This window comes from Haliaeetus albicilla, chromosome 12 (assembly GCF_947461875.1).
Source record: "Haliaeetus albicilla chromosome 12, bHalAlb1.1, whole genome shotgun sequence".
NCBI lineage: Eukaryota > Metazoa > Chordata > Aves > Accipitriformes > Accipitridae > Haliaeetus > Haliaeetus albicilla.
The window spans coordinates 12232600-12252267 of record NC_091494.1 but is presented as its reverse complement, the minus strand read 5'-3'; the positions used below and the strand labels follow the sequence as shown (position 1 = coordinate 12252267).

The 19668-nt window shown below is 39.0% G+C and overlaps 1 protein-coding gene across 2 annotated transcripts in view; it reads left to right on the top strand.

Moving 5' to 3' along the window:
• CHRFAM7A (CHRNA7 (exons 5-10) and FAM7A (exons A-E) fusion) overlaps positions 1-19668 on the top strand; it is a 45962-nt gene that overhangs the window by 9467 nt on the left and 16827 nt on the right. For both annotated transcript variants that reach the window (XR_011327054.1, XM_069798093.1), the window contains exon 3: positions 15445-15489. Coding sequence is in view for 1 of the 2 variants with exons in the window: in XM_069798093.1 (XP_069654194.1) it covers positions 15445-15489 (45 nt within the window). In the remaining variant the exon portion in view is untranslated. The remainder of the gene's footprint in view (positions 1-15444; positions 15490-19668) is intronic.

Sequence of the window (19668 nt, the reverse complement as noted above, 5' to 3'; positions counted from 1 at the left end):
ACAGTTGACTTCAATGACTTAAATACAGTGCTTAGCAAAGCCTCTGCGTAAGAATCTGCAACTCAGTATTTGCAGTCAAATACCCTGGACACACTGGGCAAGATAGTAATGTGAAATACCTTGAAATTTTAAAGAGAAAATGATGCTGTCATTCAAAGAAGCTGAACAGCTTCTGTAAAGAAACAGACTATAAAAACAAATATCTCCCCTAAAAAAAAAAAAAAAAAATTAAATCTGGAAAGACGAATAAAACAACCAAATCAAGAGGCTTGTTGAGAAATGGTGCTAAAGTTCCTAAGCTGTTTATCAAACCTCAGCAGCCTCTTTGCAAACAATGGTTGTGGCAGAAACTCATCAAATCTGCATTATTCTTTTAACCTTTAGCATTCGTGTACATTAGAAAAAGTCTCTCCAAGCTTTATTCTCCTCTCACTTTGCTGCTTGATCTTTATTCTTTCCATGCTAAAGGGAGAAACTATTTGCACTTTCATAGTGCAGCCATTTCCATTCTACCATGATTTAATTCTGAGAGTTTAGAAAACTGGAACAGTGCTGGGATATGCTTTGCGATATTTTTAGTTAGTTTAATACCTATGAAAATTACTGGATTATAACAGAAAACAGAGTATTCTGCTTCCCCATGAAATATGAAGAACAGATGTTTTCAAATAACAGTCTAAAATATTCTGATAATTTATCTATTTAAACAAGCAGACAACACTGCTCCCTACCCTACTGAGGTGAGATACTGGTACACTAAGAGAAACTGCAACCTTTTTTCTGTGATATTTGTCCATTTTTCCTGTGCTTCTAAATATCTTCTGGCTTTTTTGACTATTTTTTCCTTCAGCATCTTTCTTTTACCTAGTCTTCTCAAGCAGTGTTAGATCTGGAAAGATATTTTAAACACAGTCTATATTCTGTAGGATGGAATGGGAAGCAATGAATTTACACTAATTTAAGGCATTTTGCAGGAAGGAGTAAAGGACTGACTAAAGGCTAGAAAAAAACCTCTTGACAGTAGTTCACTGGAGAACATAGAGATGTTCCTTCTATATGAAAATCAGAACTTCTGTTCTGCTTTCTGGTTCCACAGGAGAGGTCTTTGGAATTGTAATACAAATCAGTTGGGGTTTTTCTGTTTGTTTTTTAATATGAGTAAAGCAAAGCAGTTTCTCTAACATTTTCCTCATCCTTTACGATATAAATAATCAGCACGAATCATAGAAGCTCAGTACTTCATTTCTTTGTTTTCTAACTACATTGGTATGGATGCCCCATTAACTTAAAAAGTGAGTAGACATCTACTGGTATGCCACTTGTGATGAAGAAGATTTGCATCCTTACTGTGAAAAGTACGGTTAAGGTCCTAGAAAACAGATTCTGTTGTGATGGATTGCTGTAGAGCGCAGGGACCAGAATATAAAGCTTTCACATTTTACACAGGACCTCTTACAAGAACAACAGAATTTGCAAAGTCACATCATCTAGTAATGATTACTAGTCCTCAGTAATCAGCTAATAAAACAAAATTGCAGCACAAGATATAATTTCTGGGAGTCAGGTCTGGCTAGCTAATACTTGTTCTTATACAGAGCTTTTAATTCACAGAAGTTTGGGGACTGAAATGAATATAGTCCCTGTAATACTCAGAATTGTTCCTCTTTTTTTTTTTTTTTTACAGACTCTATACAGTTAAAATGACAGTATTTCTGTCATATTCAAGAACTAGACAATACATCATGTCACTACTTAATACCTAAGTTCGTATCCTTTGTTTTGACCCATATGGATCATCTTGTTACAGTCTGTGGAAATTTGTATGAAATGTTTGAAAGCCCCATATTTATCTTTAGCAAGGTTCTTGTCCTTGGATAGCGGAACTACACTGATCTGCATTGGCTGAGAATCTGGCTCCATAAAGTACAAGTAAAGTATCAGATCAGTGTTTTCAAACCTCCTTTGCCTGTTAAATTATTTCCCTGTTCCCAGGCTCTTGGGAGATCTACAGGTTCAGTCCGAGCCGACACACTCTGTGTGCGCAGTCTAGTCTCTGCTGGTCTGCTGCGGTTTTTGTGCACACACAGACTAATTACACGCTCTGTAAATCTGGTGCTTCTTGGGAAAACCTCTTTTACTGTGCACACAAAGATGGGAGTTATCTTGGCTCTCCCTGGATTTGATTTGCCTCTGACTGCAGTGTCAACGCGTGCTGAGGAAGGAGTTCAAATGTAGGTGGCTGTCCCTGCTGGACCCATTTCTTTTCTGGGAAGGCTGCTGAAAGTGCTGTGGGCAGATGCTGTGGGCTGGATGAATTATCTGGGGAAAACCAACCCACACCTAACCATCACAGCCTCTGCCCTGCCCCTGTAACGTGATCTGTGTGGGTCCACAAGTTGACAGGGAAGGTGCTGCAGCAGTTTTGGCGATGATGGCAAGGGAAGGCAGGGGGTGCTGCTAAAGCAATGTACCTAACCTCTGACACCATCCTTGGGAGCACCTGTGTTACCAGAGGCGCTTGAGGACTAGATTAGATTACCAGTCATGGTCTAACATTTTAAATGGTAGTCCTGATAGGCTCTTGGAACAATCGAGTAGGTGGTATTCTGTTTCTGTTCTCTGTTTCATTTTAGGGCTGTATTCTCAGACCTGTGCAGATACAGTGCCTGCTTTTCTCTCTGAAAAGCACACACTATAAAAGGTTTTCAGTAATTTACAAATCTAATAGTGCTGACAGTGGTTGAACAAAGCATTGTCAATGGATTGCAAGCAAATACTTTTCTATCTATGAACCGCGTATTAATATAGAAACATTCAAATGTTAATTACTTCAAATTTAGATGATACAGATGTGAATTCTTCCGTTTCTCCTGAACTCCTCACCATGTTTGCCTGAACAGAGTACTAAATAATCCAACTGTTCCCAATCTAAATATATCTCTGAGTTACAAAAAAGGGGGGGAAAAAAAAAAGGGGGGGGGGGAGATGATCTCACAATGGGTTGGCAGCAGAGAGCATATATGAACAAGTGCTTATATAGGAAATAAAATATTTTAAAATTCACCTAGAATTTTAATTACTTACATTATTTATTTTTAATGTGTTAACTAATTTATTTTGAATTTTTAATTTATTCAAAATTAAAAGAATTATTTTCCAAGAATAACCAGAAGAAGCCTGAAGTAAATGTATATTCGGGTTTAACCTTCACTTACGCTTGCATGTTCATGCCTGTTATCTGAAACTAGAATTTGATTTGTAAAAAGGAAAGGCTGTTAACACTGGCTTCAACAACAGCTAACTGAGAAGTGCTAAGAGCATGCTGCTGCTCATTGGGAGCAACATAAGAATATGACATTTATCCAGTTCATGTCTCCAAAATCCTCTGGTAGTGATGTGAAGCCATATTTGCATGGCCTATAATCACACCTCTGTATTGCTTATATGATCCTTATAATGGAGTAGCCTGAAGGGAACAATCAATAACCATGTGCAGAGTTGGTGGACCCACGCACATGTTTAATTATACAGCGCTACTACTTCGGACTTCCATTGGCTTGTTTTCTGTGTTCAGCTGTGAGTATTAACATATTTCTGTGGTTGGCATCCCCATAATTACTCTCAATAACTGCAGAGTTGTGTCAGTTAAGTATTTGAGAGGAAAGAAGCAGGCCTTTTACCTATTACCACCAATGCTACTAAACGCAAGAATGAAGACAGAAAAAATAATGAGCACTGGTAAGTTTGACTAAACCACTCACTGAGCTCAAGAAATTCAAATAAGCATTTTTATGGATTTTGGAGTGCTCACTCCCTCTCCGACTCCATGCAGACACAAATGTTCTTTTCACAGAAGAAAGTTTGCTCTTTTGTGTTGCAGAAAACAGCAGCCTGAAGGACTGTGTAGGTGTTCTGACATTTCAGTCATGAGACTTGTTGCTTTTGTGAAGAGACAGACACACAGTTGATTTTCATCAATATATTCCTTTGTCAGTGTCTTCATCAGTGATTCTTTACAGGCATTAAAGAGAAGTGGAGGCCATACGGATTTTTAGGGAAATTTGAAAATTAAGACCCTTTAAAAGAGGACTGTCAAACCTGTCCCTCAGAGGATATAGGGTGAGGAATAACTAGAATTTCTGCAGTGCTGATTCACCCTCTCTTCCGGAGTTATTAAGGTGTCTTTGTAATACTTTTGTGTCCAGAGCTGCAGAGACGTTCAGCAGGTTAAGCAATGTATTTTGTACTAAACCCTTTTCTAGGGATTTTTTTAATTGCAGTGGTGATGTCTGTGCTGTATCCTAGATTGAACAGAGACCCCAAGACATCAAGGATAATGGATTATGTTACATATCACAGGCATTTTGGAGCTATTCCTTCTTGCTTAATTTGCCTACAATTGGAAAGATGGAGATAAGATCGTATAGTTAGAGAAACTGTCTGGGATGAGTAATGGCACTTTGCTAACTAGTCCTCTGAAGCTGGCTTTAATTAACTATGTCCATTTGTAGTGGACAGAGCCATTCCTCGTGACTGTGTCCTAGTCAGATGCCTCTATCTCTATGGCTCTGGTGTTCCTCAAAGGTTCTGCAGTTTCAGCATGTGAACGGATGCTAAAACATGGACAACGTGCTCTGGTCAGGTGTGGAAATTTCGGTTGCAGTTATTCACGAGAATAGGACAGAAGAATGCCAGCAGCAGGCTGGTGCTGGAGCTGTGTGCTCTGATCACACAAAGGGAGAGGAAGACACAGCTTTGTGTTCAGCTCCTTGTTCTCCCATAACTTTCTCTTCTCTCCTTGAAGAAATCACCTGCTTTCCTTCAGTTTGCTAAATATATATGCTATAACAGCATTTCCATATGACTTATGAACATTTTGAGGAGAAAGCCTTAATAAAAAGTTGAACATGACTTAAAGTTGATTAGCAAGAATAAAATTAGAGTCAAATCCCTTGGTATAATGCTGTCCTGGCATTACTGGTACATCCAGGGGTAACAACCTGACCTTTCAATTTCCATGTTTTGCAGCTAACCTCTAGGCAAATCAATCAAGTTCAAAAGCCTTGATTCCCTCTTGTTTTAATGCTGTCTAAGGAGTGGGGCTACGGGGGCTCTATTATTCCCTCTTAGCCTGTGGAATGGTTTGTAGTTCCCAGATCCCAGCATGCATTTGGAGCTGGGATGCCTATCTGTGTCAGACTGGCAATGATAATCAGCACCTAGAGCCAGTATTTAACACTAATTCAGGGCTCAATCCTCTCAATGGGAGTCTGCCATGGAATACAATGGAATCAAGAATTATTTGTAAATAAAGCAACAGAACACAGTTATTACTTTGCATGGTTGCAATAAATGTAACTGCACTTTAAGCTCTATGCTATATTTAATAATTGAACTGAGTGAAACCTACAGTGAACCATGGGCATTCATAAGATGATAACTTGAAAAACTGCAACCTCCCCCTCTTGCTCTTTGAAAGAATATTTTTTTCACACAAGACATGCTGAAGTATGTTATTAGGTATGCTGTACTCTACTCATTGCATACGCCTGATCCCTGCTTGTCTTTGCAAAGATGAATGTGTTCAAATATAAATACAATCTCTTGTTAACAATGATGTACTGAAAAAAAAAAGAAAAAAGACTGCTATTACAATTATGTCCCCATGGTAACAGAAATGGTACATCATGAGGCTCTTAGACATATTTATAATCTCCGCTTCTTTTCTGTGAAACTGCGTGAAAATACATCTCAAGCCCACTGCCAGGACAAAGCCCTATTACAGTCAATGACAAGCACGACTATCAGACCCTGTCAGAGTATATATGGAACAGAAATACATTCCCACGTTTTAAGGAGGCTGCTCATGCAGATGCTCTGCCCAGAGTTAAGATGGCTCTTCTATGCTTTCTCCAGCAGCTTTTCTGCTGTGTAAGATTTGCATCCATCTGGGAAGACCTGGGTATGTTTTGAGCAAAATCCACCTTTCTTTTAAAGTAAGATAAAATAGTTGGGGAGAGAGCAAATGCTTCTTGCAAAAGCAAGTAGGATTAGTTGGTGTGGAGAAACCACTGGATTTTTTCAGACTTGCAAAATAGAGCGCATACAGCACAATTAAAAAAAAAAACCAACAAACCAACAAACACCCCCCCCCCCGAATTTCACCTGAATTTAGTTAAGCAAAGCAATCAGACTCCTCATCTCACATTCCAAACTCAACTTTAACCCAGGTAAAATTCAAATGACATTTTTCTAATTTTTATTGTAAAGAAAAATTAAGATATTCAAAAGGCCAAAAATGAGTACCTATTCTTACCCCAGCAGTACAGAATGCTTTAGTAACATTTTAGCATTTTAACTCTAGAAACCCTTAAAACTTTCACAGAACTTTAGCTTTAAGCAGAAGCATATTTGTCTGTTGTATTCAGGTTTACTTCCTCACTGTTTTGTTTCTCTCCTTTTGCACCTGAACAGTGCATGGGACAGGTGAACTCCAGGCTTCAATACCCATGCAGAACACATATCTGAAAATCCCCATTTTTTTTTTAGACTTACACATAGGTCAAGCTCTACAGTCACTAAGTCTGAATTGTAACTGTGGGTAAGCTCATAGCAAACCTCATATTAAATATGTGCTGGCTCAAGTGTTAAACACAGACCAAAACTGTAGCTAGTCTAGTGCTCAGGGCATCTTTCCACCACTCACACCAGGAGATTTCCTTTCCTCCTCTCCCATTCCCTTCCTCCCAGCTGCTGGATGCCATTTCTCACCAGTGTTGCCAGTGACTCGCAGACCATCCTATTGCAGTTTCCATTGCATAAAACCAGGAGCTCACCATTGTGGGCTTCACCATGGCTAAAGCTTGTGCCTCTGCATGCCTTACCCAAGGACCTCTCTGCACCCAACAGCAGACACTTGTTTCCGTTCATGGTAACACTCTGCATTACTGCTGCTCTGTTCCTCAGCCTGTCTCTTCTGCTTGTCCTTGCTACTACATGCAAACATCTGGAACTAATGTCAGCAGATGTGGCAGTCTAAGCTGCTACATGTTGAGCTGTATAACTGTGCAAAGACTGCACTGCTAAAGATATTTATAGAAGTGCTGAAATCTGTAATGCTATGTAATAGTTTCGTAGCAGTACTGTAAAGTATTCATTTGGCACTGTTGCACTGTTATTTGTAGCTAGGCGCCATTTTCCTTGTGTTTAATTTGCTGAAAATAATATGCTTGTAGGTTAGAAGGAAGATTTACAAAATCATTTTTTAAAAAGCATTTGTTAATTTTCAACTCATTTAATCCCATTTATAATGATTCAATAAAAAACCCCACCAAAATAAGAAACAGTCTGAACAATTTCATATGTTCCTGATGGAAGGGACACGCTTACAAACTGCTAAGACAGGAATATGCTCTACAAATACTAAATAGCATATGCCATAAGAGTAATACCCAAAAGTTAGACCCAGTACAGCATAGCTGGCTAGCTTTAAGTACTGCTGGTACTGTTTTAGTCCACAGCCCAGGTAATAAAGAAAATGGCATTACACATATATATGTAGGACAGACTGGATGTATGCATTTCAAAGGAAGATGACATAAGTAGATATTGCTTTGAAATAAATCTTCCATATCTTGAACTTTAAACATTACACTCTGATTAAGTAAACATCTATGAAGATAGGTCATATTTTGAAGGTGAGAAGCTGCATGGAATTGAAGATGGGGACCCCAAGATGGGGTCTTGGCTGTCACAGAGCACTATCTGCTAAAGAGACGTAGCTTGAGCTGGAATGTTTGGTTTATCCAGCATTATTTCTAGTAAGTGTGGCCCACTCCTGAATTTGTACAAGAAATAGTTCTAGTGAATATGGCCAGACAGAGGACTCACTAAATGTAGGTCATGGTTCTAAAACAAAACAAGAACAATAAATAAACAGAATGAGAGTGCAGAGTCAGACCTTAATCCCACCTGTCTCATGCAGGAGACTTCACTGGATTACAGTGGCCCTCTCTTACAAATATGTATAAATTTTTTATAAAATTGAGCCAATATATACAACAGTCATTAGCCTGAACACTTTGCATGGATGATTCAACTCTTTCACAAATACTCTTCAGCTGCATTCTCTTTTTCAGCTGTATATTCTAGCGTAGGTTCTTGTTCAGCTCTGCTGCACCATTCACATGATGTGAAGAGGCTGATTTTTTAATTCAAATGGGAAACAAAGGAACTGTCATTGCATCTGGGATTGGTACTGCCACTCTGTCCTTCAAGATTATGGAAAGTGCTTAGGACAGCAGGTTGTGTTGGGAATATGCCAGAGATTTGCTCTGCATTGTTCCTGGCTAGAGATTCAGGGGACTTCAAGAAACTTTACTCGCTGTAGCACAAATGAAAGTGGGGGCTAGGGGGAGAGTGAGAAGGGGGTCTCCCTACAGGGAAACTGTCTGTTTCCCATATAACTCTAAGTATTTCAGTTAGTCCCAGAATAGCCATTTATTGCCTTGCTCCTCTTTGAATTTACAGTCCAAAGTCAGCCTTCTTAAAAAATAAAAATGGATAGTGGCAGCAATCTGTGCCAGTCTGTGTTATCTCCAGCAACAAAACTCCACTTTCCCCAGTCAGGAGCAATTCTACAGAGCAGTTGTCTATTTCAAAGACCTTCAGCATGTAGAGAGTATGAAGAGCAATTCATATGCCATCCATCACAAATCTAATAAACCTAAGAGCTCAATAGAAAAGAAGTTTTCTTTTCAAATTTCACTTTAATTAACCATTCACATTTTTGTTTGTCTTAAGATTTTAATTCTTTGATTAAGAAAAGCTAGAAGAAATTAAATCAAAGATCGAGAAGCACACAAAGTAAGGAAGACATTTTCAGGCTGGATTTCAGAAATTTAACTGCAAAACTCACCTTAATGCTACAGGAGATATTTAGCTAAATCCTGAGAACAGCTGCAATACCTTATCCCTAAAGGTCTGAAAGAGCCAGAGGGAGTCTGAGTTGGAAGGTAAGTCACAGAGTCATATATCATCCTAGCAGTGAGGGTGCCTCAGGGCTGAATTTGGCTTTGAAGTGGAATATGGAAGAGAAGAAATGGTGATGTCCTAAATGCCTTCAGCTTTCACTGAGGTCACTGGCAGCATGGAGTGGCTGACTATAAAATGATGAAGAACAACTTTCAGGAGGTTTTTAGCACCAACAGAATCAGGGCAAATTAGCAGCTGACGTAAAGGGAGCTGGCCTAAGGCAAGCACAAGCCCAAGGCCAAGTCGTGCAGAATTGGCACACTGTGCTGACTGGGCTGTGTAGTACGCATCATCTTAAACTCTGTTTAACAGTTTAAACAGTTTGCAACAGTTGCTGTGATTTTGAAGGAGTGTTGCTTCCTAGCAGTAGGCTGTACCACTACAAGATTAAGTCACAGATGTCAGAGCTCTGTTTTTGTATAAAAATCTCACCGATATGGCAAAAGTCAGAACACCAAATATAAATGTGTGTTTAAGTTTGAAGTGGTCTCGAGAAAAGTGCAGTGAAACAGTAAAAATCTGTATTTTCCACTTCTGACTTTTTTTGAGTAATTTTGCACTTTTTGCATCTGTTTTCAAGAAATCAGAAATATTCTGTGGCCTGTTCCTGATGTTGAGCCTCACATGCTGGATCATGGAATATTATAAATATTATTTATGCATTGGTAATGCCTGTTTATATAGCATTTTCTGCATAAATGGAAACATGCTGTAAGCTGAGTCAAAAACATTTTACTATGATAAAAAGGTATATTGCTGACTACTGGAGAAGTGAAGGGTAATTGCACTAACCTATTCCTTTTGTGGTGAAAGGGAAGTCAGGAGGGGAAGAGGCATCAGGAATTCAAATCTCTTTCATGTCACAATTCCTGTACACTGCCTTTTTCTTCAACTTTAAGTTGCCTAAAAACCCTGTTTCACGTTGCCAACTCTCCGTGTAGCTTTTTATTGCTATGCAAAAAACCCAAACATTCCTTAATTCCATCCAAATTTGCATTTTAATTAATCTTGCCTTTTGGCAGGTACAATGCAGGTGATACCTTAGGCTTCAGGGGTAATGAATGTGCACCCATTACAGGGCAGCCTGACTCTGCACCCTCTGCTATGTTCTTCAAGATCAAGACTCGCTGCAGCTACAGCCCCCACCTATGGATGACTAAAGGTAGTCCTTGGCAAGCAGCTGCAGTTGTCATTTCAGTGTCCTTGCAGAAGCATCAGGCTGGCTTTTTTAAGTAACTGATTTTTATCCTCACCCCTGAGATAGCAAAATTCAATTTTGCCTGCACCACCAAGAAGCCTTGAGCCACCATTAATACAAAAGTCTAGCATATGAGGAAAGGATAATTGCAGTAGTCTCCCATGTTGACTTAGAGTTATAAAGAATGCAAGGTCACTATGGTGTTTTCAGATGCGCTCCAGGTGGGTGAAGCTGGACCACATGCTACTCTGGCCTCTCCTGGAGGTTGGCCACACAGGGTGCTGGTGTGCACCAGCATGATGGGCAGGAATGAAGAAATCCAGCCCTTTCACTACTTTCCGTAAATTTTGAGGAGCTCAGATTAATCTTGTCACTATGGCTGCCTAAAGTATGGCCATAGCATCAATCTTTTGTCAATTGGCCGTTTTGTGAGTGCTTAAGTCACCCTCCAGCCTGTTCTCTCAGTACTAATCCTATAAGAATTCAGCCTTTATACAGTTTAGTGAGCTGAGTGCATGACCCTGAAAAGGAAGAGGAAGAAAACCCCAAGCTGTGTTAAGCAAAAATTAAGCCTAACAGGGTTTTAAATGATGTGGGAAAAAAATGTCATTAGGTGCTAGTAATTTGACATTGTGGATCAGAAGATGTTGAGAATGTTTAATAAGCAAGTGCTGAGACAATAAGGTAAGAGCTAATGAACTGATTAACCTGCTGCTTTCAGTGCGATGACATTCAGGCAAACAAAAGTGAAAATCTATATAGGGAGTGCCTTATGTGTCTCTCACTGGCTGCCAGGCCATTTTTAACTTTAGACTACAAGTACTAACTTCAGTCTTGCTACAAGGTACCAGTCAGGAACCTAGCATTATTGCTATAACAAGGGATGCCTTAAAATGTTTTTACAAACTCTTTCATTAAGGTTCATAGTAACTGAAGCTCAGTTCAAAGAGGCATTACTTTTTCTGTAATTTAGGTGAGATTCAACCATGTAAACATCAAGAATGTGGATTTGAAGTGCAAGAATTACAGCTGATAGATTTTAGTCAGGACATCACTTTATGCAAGTCTTCTGGAAAGTATGTGTTTCTTGCTAGGTGCTGCATGTCACTGACTGCATGTCACTTCATAGGCATGCAGGCTTATTTTACTGCTTTTTCCTCTTGCTTTTTGCTGCATAACTTTTCTAGCGTGGGTACTACACATGCTGACATCCTTTTGAAAGTCAGCAGATAATATTCCTTACAAAGTTTGCCATGTCCAGGCTAATGCCTTTCACAAAGCATTGTCAAATTTCTATCTCTTCTTTATATATTCTGTTGAACGCAGGGTAAGGGAAAGATAATGTGAGAATCTGATACTGTGTTTCCAAAGGTGATCAGTCTGATAGACTGTTTAAATTGAAAAGATAGACAAAACTAGAGATCGGAATTGGAAGAAAGGAGACAGTGCAATTCCCTTAAAAAACATCCAGAAGTTGTTACTTCTACCTTCAGAAATTAACGAAGGACCATTCAAGTCTTCCTGATGTCAGCTACTTTTCCTTCATTAACTACACTGCCATGAAATAATGTGACAAGCAGTCCAGTAGCAATTCGCTACCTGCCCTCACAGATCATGATACAGTTATGAATCAAGTAGACCGAAGTAGCCTCCCACCCACTTCCCACTGTGTGAACGAAACCGAACTCTTCCATTAGCTGTGCTACTTGGCCAGTACTATCTGAACAGCAAGTAACCTAAAGTAGCTAGTACGGGAAAAAAACAGACAAATCCAAACAACATGATACAGTTTCTGGTCTCATTCTCTGACTAATTTTCCCAGCATCTCAGAATATATTGTGAAGTCCTTTTTCTTTGCTCCTTTATAGTAGAAGGGGTTTGTAATAGGAGCTGCCTTGCTTTTGTGTTCAACACTTCTTCTGTAAGTGTTTACGAAGTACTGCAAAGTGACAAAAACTGGTGAAGTTCTATGAAGCATTTCAAGCCCACCCATCATTTTATGGGGAAGTACTGCACATCTCTAATGAAAAACAGTGTTAATGCAGTTTGCTGTAAAGCTTTTAGAACAGTGTCCAAAAAACTCTCCTGGTTGGGAGAAACCCTGCAGGATGTCTCCTGCCTCACCCTTCACCAGCTTCACTTGGGACCACAGAGAGGGACAAACCCTCTAAAATCAGAATCTTTCCTCTAGTGATGGGTGAGTCAGTCCAATAAAGACTAAAATGTTGGCAGCCATTTGCTCCAACAAACACTATAAAAAAACCCACCACTATAAGTCTCAGCCTGCAGCGAAGTTTTTATAGCTGAGGAGCAATGATGGGATTTATGATTTAAACACTGATGGAACCTTAAATATAGTGGTCTAAGTGGGAGTTACTTTGTTCAAATACACTCTTTCAGGCTCTAAATGCTTAAAATAACAGAAAGAAACACTAGGAAAACAGCATGGGCCATCTTCATTTAGGGCTTGTCTTCACTGTACAAGTTACTTTTGAGTCAGTACTCTCAGGATACCCTCTTTAAGCTACGTTTGAGTGAAAGATCACACTTCAGAATAACTCTTGGTTTTGAGAATACATCTGCAGAGTCTCCTGCAGGCAGACCTGCGATGGCTCTGCCATGTGCCCAGCTGCCTAGCAGTGGCAGGCAGCTGAATCATTCTGCCAGCAGCACAGCTGGATTAGAAGTCTACTGTCCCCCTCAGCTCTGCTAGTTTGACTGCTCAGTGATGGCTGTCTAACCTGGTTCTGTGATGTGTGCTGCTTGACAGTAGAGCTCCTTTCTGGTACTCCTAAAATAGTTCATCTGACTATGCTGTGGGATCAGGGCTTCAAAATAAATCCCCATGCCATATCATTAGCTTAAGCATCAGCAGAACTCCAGCTTTGGTACAATCTTTTCCTGCTACTGAAAAGGGAATTTTTGAAACATCACTAATCTAAGGCTGGGGCCATTCATGTGTAGAAAGAGATCACACTGGGAATAAAATGTGAGTTTAACTCAGAATTTAACCAAGCAGGAGTACATGCCATTCAGCTAATAGTCCTGAAACAAGCTTCCCACAACATAATGGATTCTGAATTGCTCTGCACTTCTGAGTAGCCAGTTACGCCTGTGCAAAGCAACACAATTACTGTCTGCCCTGCAGAGAAACCACACAGCAGTGGTGCTCTTGGCTTTGCTCCAGTGCAATAGATGGGACATTCCATTATAGGAATTTGTCGTGTTCATCTGGGACAGCACACAGAGCTTTGAGAAAATGCTATTGAGCTTTTAATGATAAGTTATCGTTAGTGGTATTTACATCTGACCTAAAGATGGCTATGACGAATGGAAACATATAGAGGTTTTACATGTCCTTAATTTGCAACACTTGTATATAGACTTTAGTTTATAGTGATATGAATGATCTCTTAAGGGTTGTTTCTTCATTCATGAGTTAAAGGTCCCATGCAAACTAGTTCTGTTGTATTCTAACACTATAAGCAGGCTGTTGAGAGAGGCACCAAATTAATGTTTGTATGGCTACAGAGTAACAGCTACTATTGCAAATTAATTACTACTTTGTCTGGTTGACATCTTCAGCAATGCCTTCAGCATGCTAATTCAATACAGCTTAATAATGTATTCCTGAAACCAAGGGGTTAAAGAGACCTGTTTCCCCAGGATGCCATTTAAATGAATTGTCCACTTGAGATACTTTTGAAAAAGTAAGGTTCATGGAGGTGATGAAGCAGAAAATAGAGAGGAAGGGTGCTGAATCACTAGCTGTGGTCTGTGCTTCCTTCTATTTTTTATTTTACTTTTCATTTTAAAGGAAGGTAGGAGTGTGCATTTGAGGGCAGACTTTATTAATGCACAATACTGATCTTTACCTACAATCTTTTTATTTGTCTGTATGTTGTACATCTAGTTGTGACTATACATGACCTCATAACACTGGCATACATTTACTGATGCTGCTCCTCAATAAGCTTCATTTGCTTTAAAAATGCCACTGTCCCTTGCACTGATTTGATTTTATGTGCTGTGTAACTTTTTACTATTGTGCTGCTCTAAAATGGCTTCAATTAAAGGTCTCTCAGGAATTTTGTTCAGTTAGAAGTCCACCAAACAACAGCAAAAGAGTAAAGAGTATTGACCTTTAGTAATGAGTATCATCAAAAAAAGAAAGCTGTGGGGGCTTTGTGGTTTTTTTTTTGTATGAAATGTGATTAAACCTTTTTTTTGGGCCATTTTTGGGCATTTAGGAACAACATTTAAGTTCAGGAGTGACAGATTTAAGTTCAGAGGTCTAGACTTATGAGCAACTCTGATAGTTGCTGCTGTACAGGTGACTGAAACTTGCTGTGACACTTCCTTAGACTGTAAATGAAGCTTTGACTGGTGTTGGGACAGAGATTGTGTGTTCAGTTTGGAGAATGTGTAATACTGACAGTATATATCGTATATTCCATTAGCTTCACACAACCCAGGTGGATACTGATACAGTACCTCCACAGAAATAAGGTCACCAACATTTTCCTGTGTCTGAGAAGTGAAGAATTAAACTCTTTAACTAAGTGCAGCATTAAGATGCCTATTGTGTCACCTAAGCTTACATCAGATAGTCACAGGAGGCAAGGGGGAAGGCCTTCAAATTGGAACTGTTCCAGGAAGAATAATTATGTTCTGCCCTGACAACCGTTTTCTGGTAAAGCTGATACAACACTTTTTGTATAGTTCCACTGGTATCAGTGGTGCCGCTTGCCTGATAAGAAGCTACTCAATATGGCCTCAACACACATCATCTGAGCTTAGTCACACTTTCTTTGTTCAATATTTTTTCTACTACCTGCATATGTCTGGTGTGTAAGGTTAATTAGTGAGAGGGCTGCTCCTAACAAAGGTGAAACAGGCAACCCCTACTGTAATCTGCTTTGCCTTTTGAGATTCTTTTTTAAAGAAGAAGCCCTAGGGAAGAGTCTGGCAGACTCAGGATACCCTCAGGAAACAGTTTGATTGACTGTGGTAATAAGAAATACATTAAAAAGTACCTGTGAAAATATCTGTTGCAGTAAGTTAGAGGCAGTGATTCTCTTTGCTTTGAAAGGTATCTTAGCACAGCTGGCTATTTCATAATAGTCAAATATATTTATCGGTGCTGTTTTATCTGTATGGTACTAAGTTGTGGTTTGGTTTTGTCTTCTTCCTCTCCTTCTCCTTCCTCCCAGGATGAAAAGAATCAAGTATTAACAACAAACATCTGGCTACAAATGGTAAGTTTTGAAACAAAGTATGTTTTTTTTCCCCCTTTGGTGTTTGAGTTTAATCAGGTGAGGGGTTTGAACTTTAGGAAACTTTCAAGCTTTTGTTCTGTGTCTTGCTACATAGTGGACAAAGCTAAGGTGAATGGAAAACTGTAAGGCTGAGATTTAGGTCTTGATGTTTCAGATATTTCTGGAAACTTTTAAGAATTTAAGTCACTACATCTAAGTAAGTTACTAACTCATTGTAGTTGATTTAGTCATGCTAAACTCTTGATCATTGTAAGATAATGGTGTCCTAAGAGTCCCAGGTAGAGTAACTGTAGGTGCAAGTGCCTTATCACTCATTTGAACAAATCCATTACGTTGCAGAAAATAATTTGATTGTGAAAGATAACTACACATGCAAGAAATGCATTTCATCTGTAATAGCTGTTCTGATCAGCACACTGAAAATTGCCAGATGGTTGTTCAGATACAGGGGAAAAATTGTGCCAAAGAGGCTCATTATCTCCTGAGAGCTTCAGCCTAACTGAATATCTTTGCCATCCACCTTGCTTTGCTGTCTATCTCCTTAAGAAACTGCAGGAGGATTTTAATTAAAATGGCCGTGCTGTTTCCATGTTGTTTAAAATGTTGTTGTTTAAACATAGGTCATCATCAGAAGTTAACTGTGAACATGAGAGGTTTTTTATGCTACTTCTCTAAATTCTGTATCTCAGTTACATGACTAAAATGGGTATTGGAACACCAGTTCAGTTTCCTAATGTTCAGCTGGGAACAGTATACTTTTTCCTGGTTTCCCAGTTTATTTTGCCCACATAGGGTGTTCATTTTTCAAACAGTAGCTTTATTTTACCTTTTGTTGCAATGTTTAGTTGTTATAGTTGTCACAGAACTTCACATCCTGTCTTATTAATTAACTATTGCCACCACTAGATACCACAGCCGGGAACTTTGCCCCCATTAATTCATGGCTGGCATTGCTGGGCAGGAGTAAGTTTCACTCACTTTTTAATAAATGGAACAGATAATAGAATATTCAAGAACTTTGTGAGAGTATTTTGAGTTTCTTTTCTCTGAAAGGTTAACTAATGAGAGAGCTGCTCCTACACAAAGGAGCCTACACAGATTTATTCTGACTTGAGTGGTTATTTTTTTGCATTAGTTTTAATTAAGACTTAGAATTAAGAAGATGCTTCTTACCATGCTAACCAGTGGGGAGCTCCTAACGCTTCCACAAAACATTTCTACCATAAGTTTGTGCTTTACAGAGACAGGGTGATATGGGGAGCTTTATCCATACTATAGCAGCTAGGATGAGAATTTGCCATTAGTTGAATTCCCATCTGTGTTACAGAAACTGAACTGTTTGGGTTAAGTAGAGGTTTACAGAAGAGTTTTATTATTCAAGATAATCATGCTACACCTTTCAGTTTCTTTAACCAGCTCATTCAGTTTAAAGGTATTCATTTTTCTTCTATTGTTAACATTTTGTAAAGAGCATTTCTCTTGCACTGTGGTAGGCCTTGGGAAACAAAGGAAAGACTATTTTGATGACCTACAAAGGATAGCATGGCTATTCGATTTATTTACAAAGAAAAGTTGACATGGAAGAAGCATTCAGCTCATGTTATTTTACAGGCTTGTTGTACAGGAAGATTAAAACTGTCAAATATAGTATGTTTTTGGCTTTAAGCTACAATGACAACAGTTGCTATGATTTCTTACCAGCAAAACAGGTTACAATTCATACTCAAGAAGCTATCACTTATTTTCCTCCTCTTTTATCCCACAGCATCCTTACCCTTTTTGAGATTGGGGTTTTTTCCCCCCTAAGGAAATTCCTGATTCTTTTTTATATTCTGTAGTTCTTTTGATTTATCCACCTTAGCATACACTGTGTGTGGAGCATGTTAAGACTTCAACGAGCAGATCATTTGTTTACTACAAAAATGTAGCCACTCTTCATGGCCTGTGTACACATTAAAAAAAAAAAAGAAAAAAAAAGTGTTTGTGTATTAACTGTCTATTAATGGTATGCTAGACAGATTCAAAGCATGCTTAAGGCAAACATGTAATTTTATTATGCTAAATGGTCTGAAATAAGGTTTTCCCTGAAGCTCCCTCTCCACCCCCTTTCTTGATATGTATGTGTGTATAATCAGCGATGTATCTTAAATATATTTTATGTAATCGTCACTGAAATACTTAAATACAAAAACTAACCTGGGAGAAAGAGGAATATAAATCTAGTATTTATACATGCAGACTCTTTGATCCTGACCACTATCTCCATGGAAATACTGTTCAGTATCAAAATCTCAAACTTGATCTAAGTTACAGCAGGAGCCTTGCCTAGTCACACAGATTAATACTAACCCAAGTACCCTGCGCTGTTTCCCATTTTAATCTGCATGAAATGTACTTCAGCTACAGTGGAGACTATAGCTCTAAAGTTAAAACAAAATGAGGTGGCTTGTGTCCAGCTGGATGGGCAAGCACTTTGTACACATGGCTGAACAGAGCAACCATACAATCTGCCTAACATTATCTCTAATACAGACTTTAAGTTTTCTATCACCCTTTGGACTGTCTTTACATCATTCACTGTCACCCTGTGCTACATCGTATTGGCCATGATGATAACTCCTAAAAGAAATTAGAATAAGAAGTTACTGGATATATTGATATAGATTATTGTAATGCAGTTCAGGTAGAAATGAACAGGAGAGCCTGCTGCACACAACCAAGCCAATGGGCAGCACGCTTTGCAGCAGCTGCCTGCAGCCTGCCAGCCCCAGCCCTACAAGCACTACTCAGAAAGTGACCTGTTCTGTCAGCTACTGAAAATGAGTCGCCTAAAGCCAACAAGAGCCCACAGGTTTGAATGCCTCAAAACCACACATTGTATTTGTTTACATTGCTGGACTTCCTAAAAAATAGAGGTATCATGAGGATCTCAGTATTTCTACACTCCACGAAAGATGAAGTGGTAAAAAGTACAGTGACATTTGTCTATTGGGAAGTTCATGTAAAAAAATTTACTGTAAAAATGGATCTAAAATTTCCAAAAGAAAAAGATGAGCAGTTGATCAGCTTATAGAAGCTGTGTATTGATAAGTGTGAGCAATACACATAGTTTAATTAGAGAACTGTGAATGGAGCAGGCAGTGAAAAGAAAAAACTATGAACAGAGCCAATCAGATATTCTGATTTAAGATTTCTGTAAAAAACTGTTATCTGCAAAGCAAAAGGAAAAAGCAATGCACAACTCCGATCATTTGTCCAGGTGACAAGGTGCTACAAATTCACAGTAAAAAATGAGTAAGTATGGAAGCATAGGCCAAGAAATTGTATAGTAAAAGCTTTACAAAAGATGTGTAATAAGTGCTATTAGATGTGTTGCATGCATCAAAACCGTCATTTACAAACACTGTTTGAGAGGCACAAGAATGAATTTGAACACCTGCAGCATGAGGCTAACTGGGGACTTGTTTTGTGTATCAAACTGAAACTCGCCTGTGACAGTAATGCAAGGAATTACATAGAACAATTTGATGTGAATACCCCATGAGAGTGATCAATAACATTACCTCCACAATACCCATTGGAAATTTTTTCTGACCTTAATGTCTGTCAAAGATTTTGACAACAGCCTCAAGACTGTTGAAGGGCGAAGTATTGTATGTTTACCCAACCGTTTCAAAGTTTACATTTAAAAGACTAACTTTTGGCATTGCAAAAGCACTGTAAATCTGGTGAAGTTTTCACTGTAGGTTATGTGATGCCTACAGCTATGTGAAGTTGATGTAAATAACATAATATGGAGATAGAGAGAGGCACAGTATAATGAAGCATAGAAATTATAAGAATAAATACATTTTGTGAAACAAAATGAACTTTACTTCTTACTTATGCCTTTTGCGCACAACAGGAACCACCCTTGTATCCTGACAAGTCATCTGCTTAGTAAGGGGTGAAGCGCAGCCTCAGTTTCAGGAAAATACAGTAGCTCATGCTAGTGCTTCTCAGGAGACCAGGAGGTAACCAGTTTGCTAGAGCTGCCGTGGTACTCAACTGCCTGCAGTTTGGGGCAGTGCTTTTCTTTGTGACTGTGCACGATCATATGCTTCAATGACAGTATCTGGGATTTAGCAACACTAAACACAGATCAAACCCCTGTTGGTT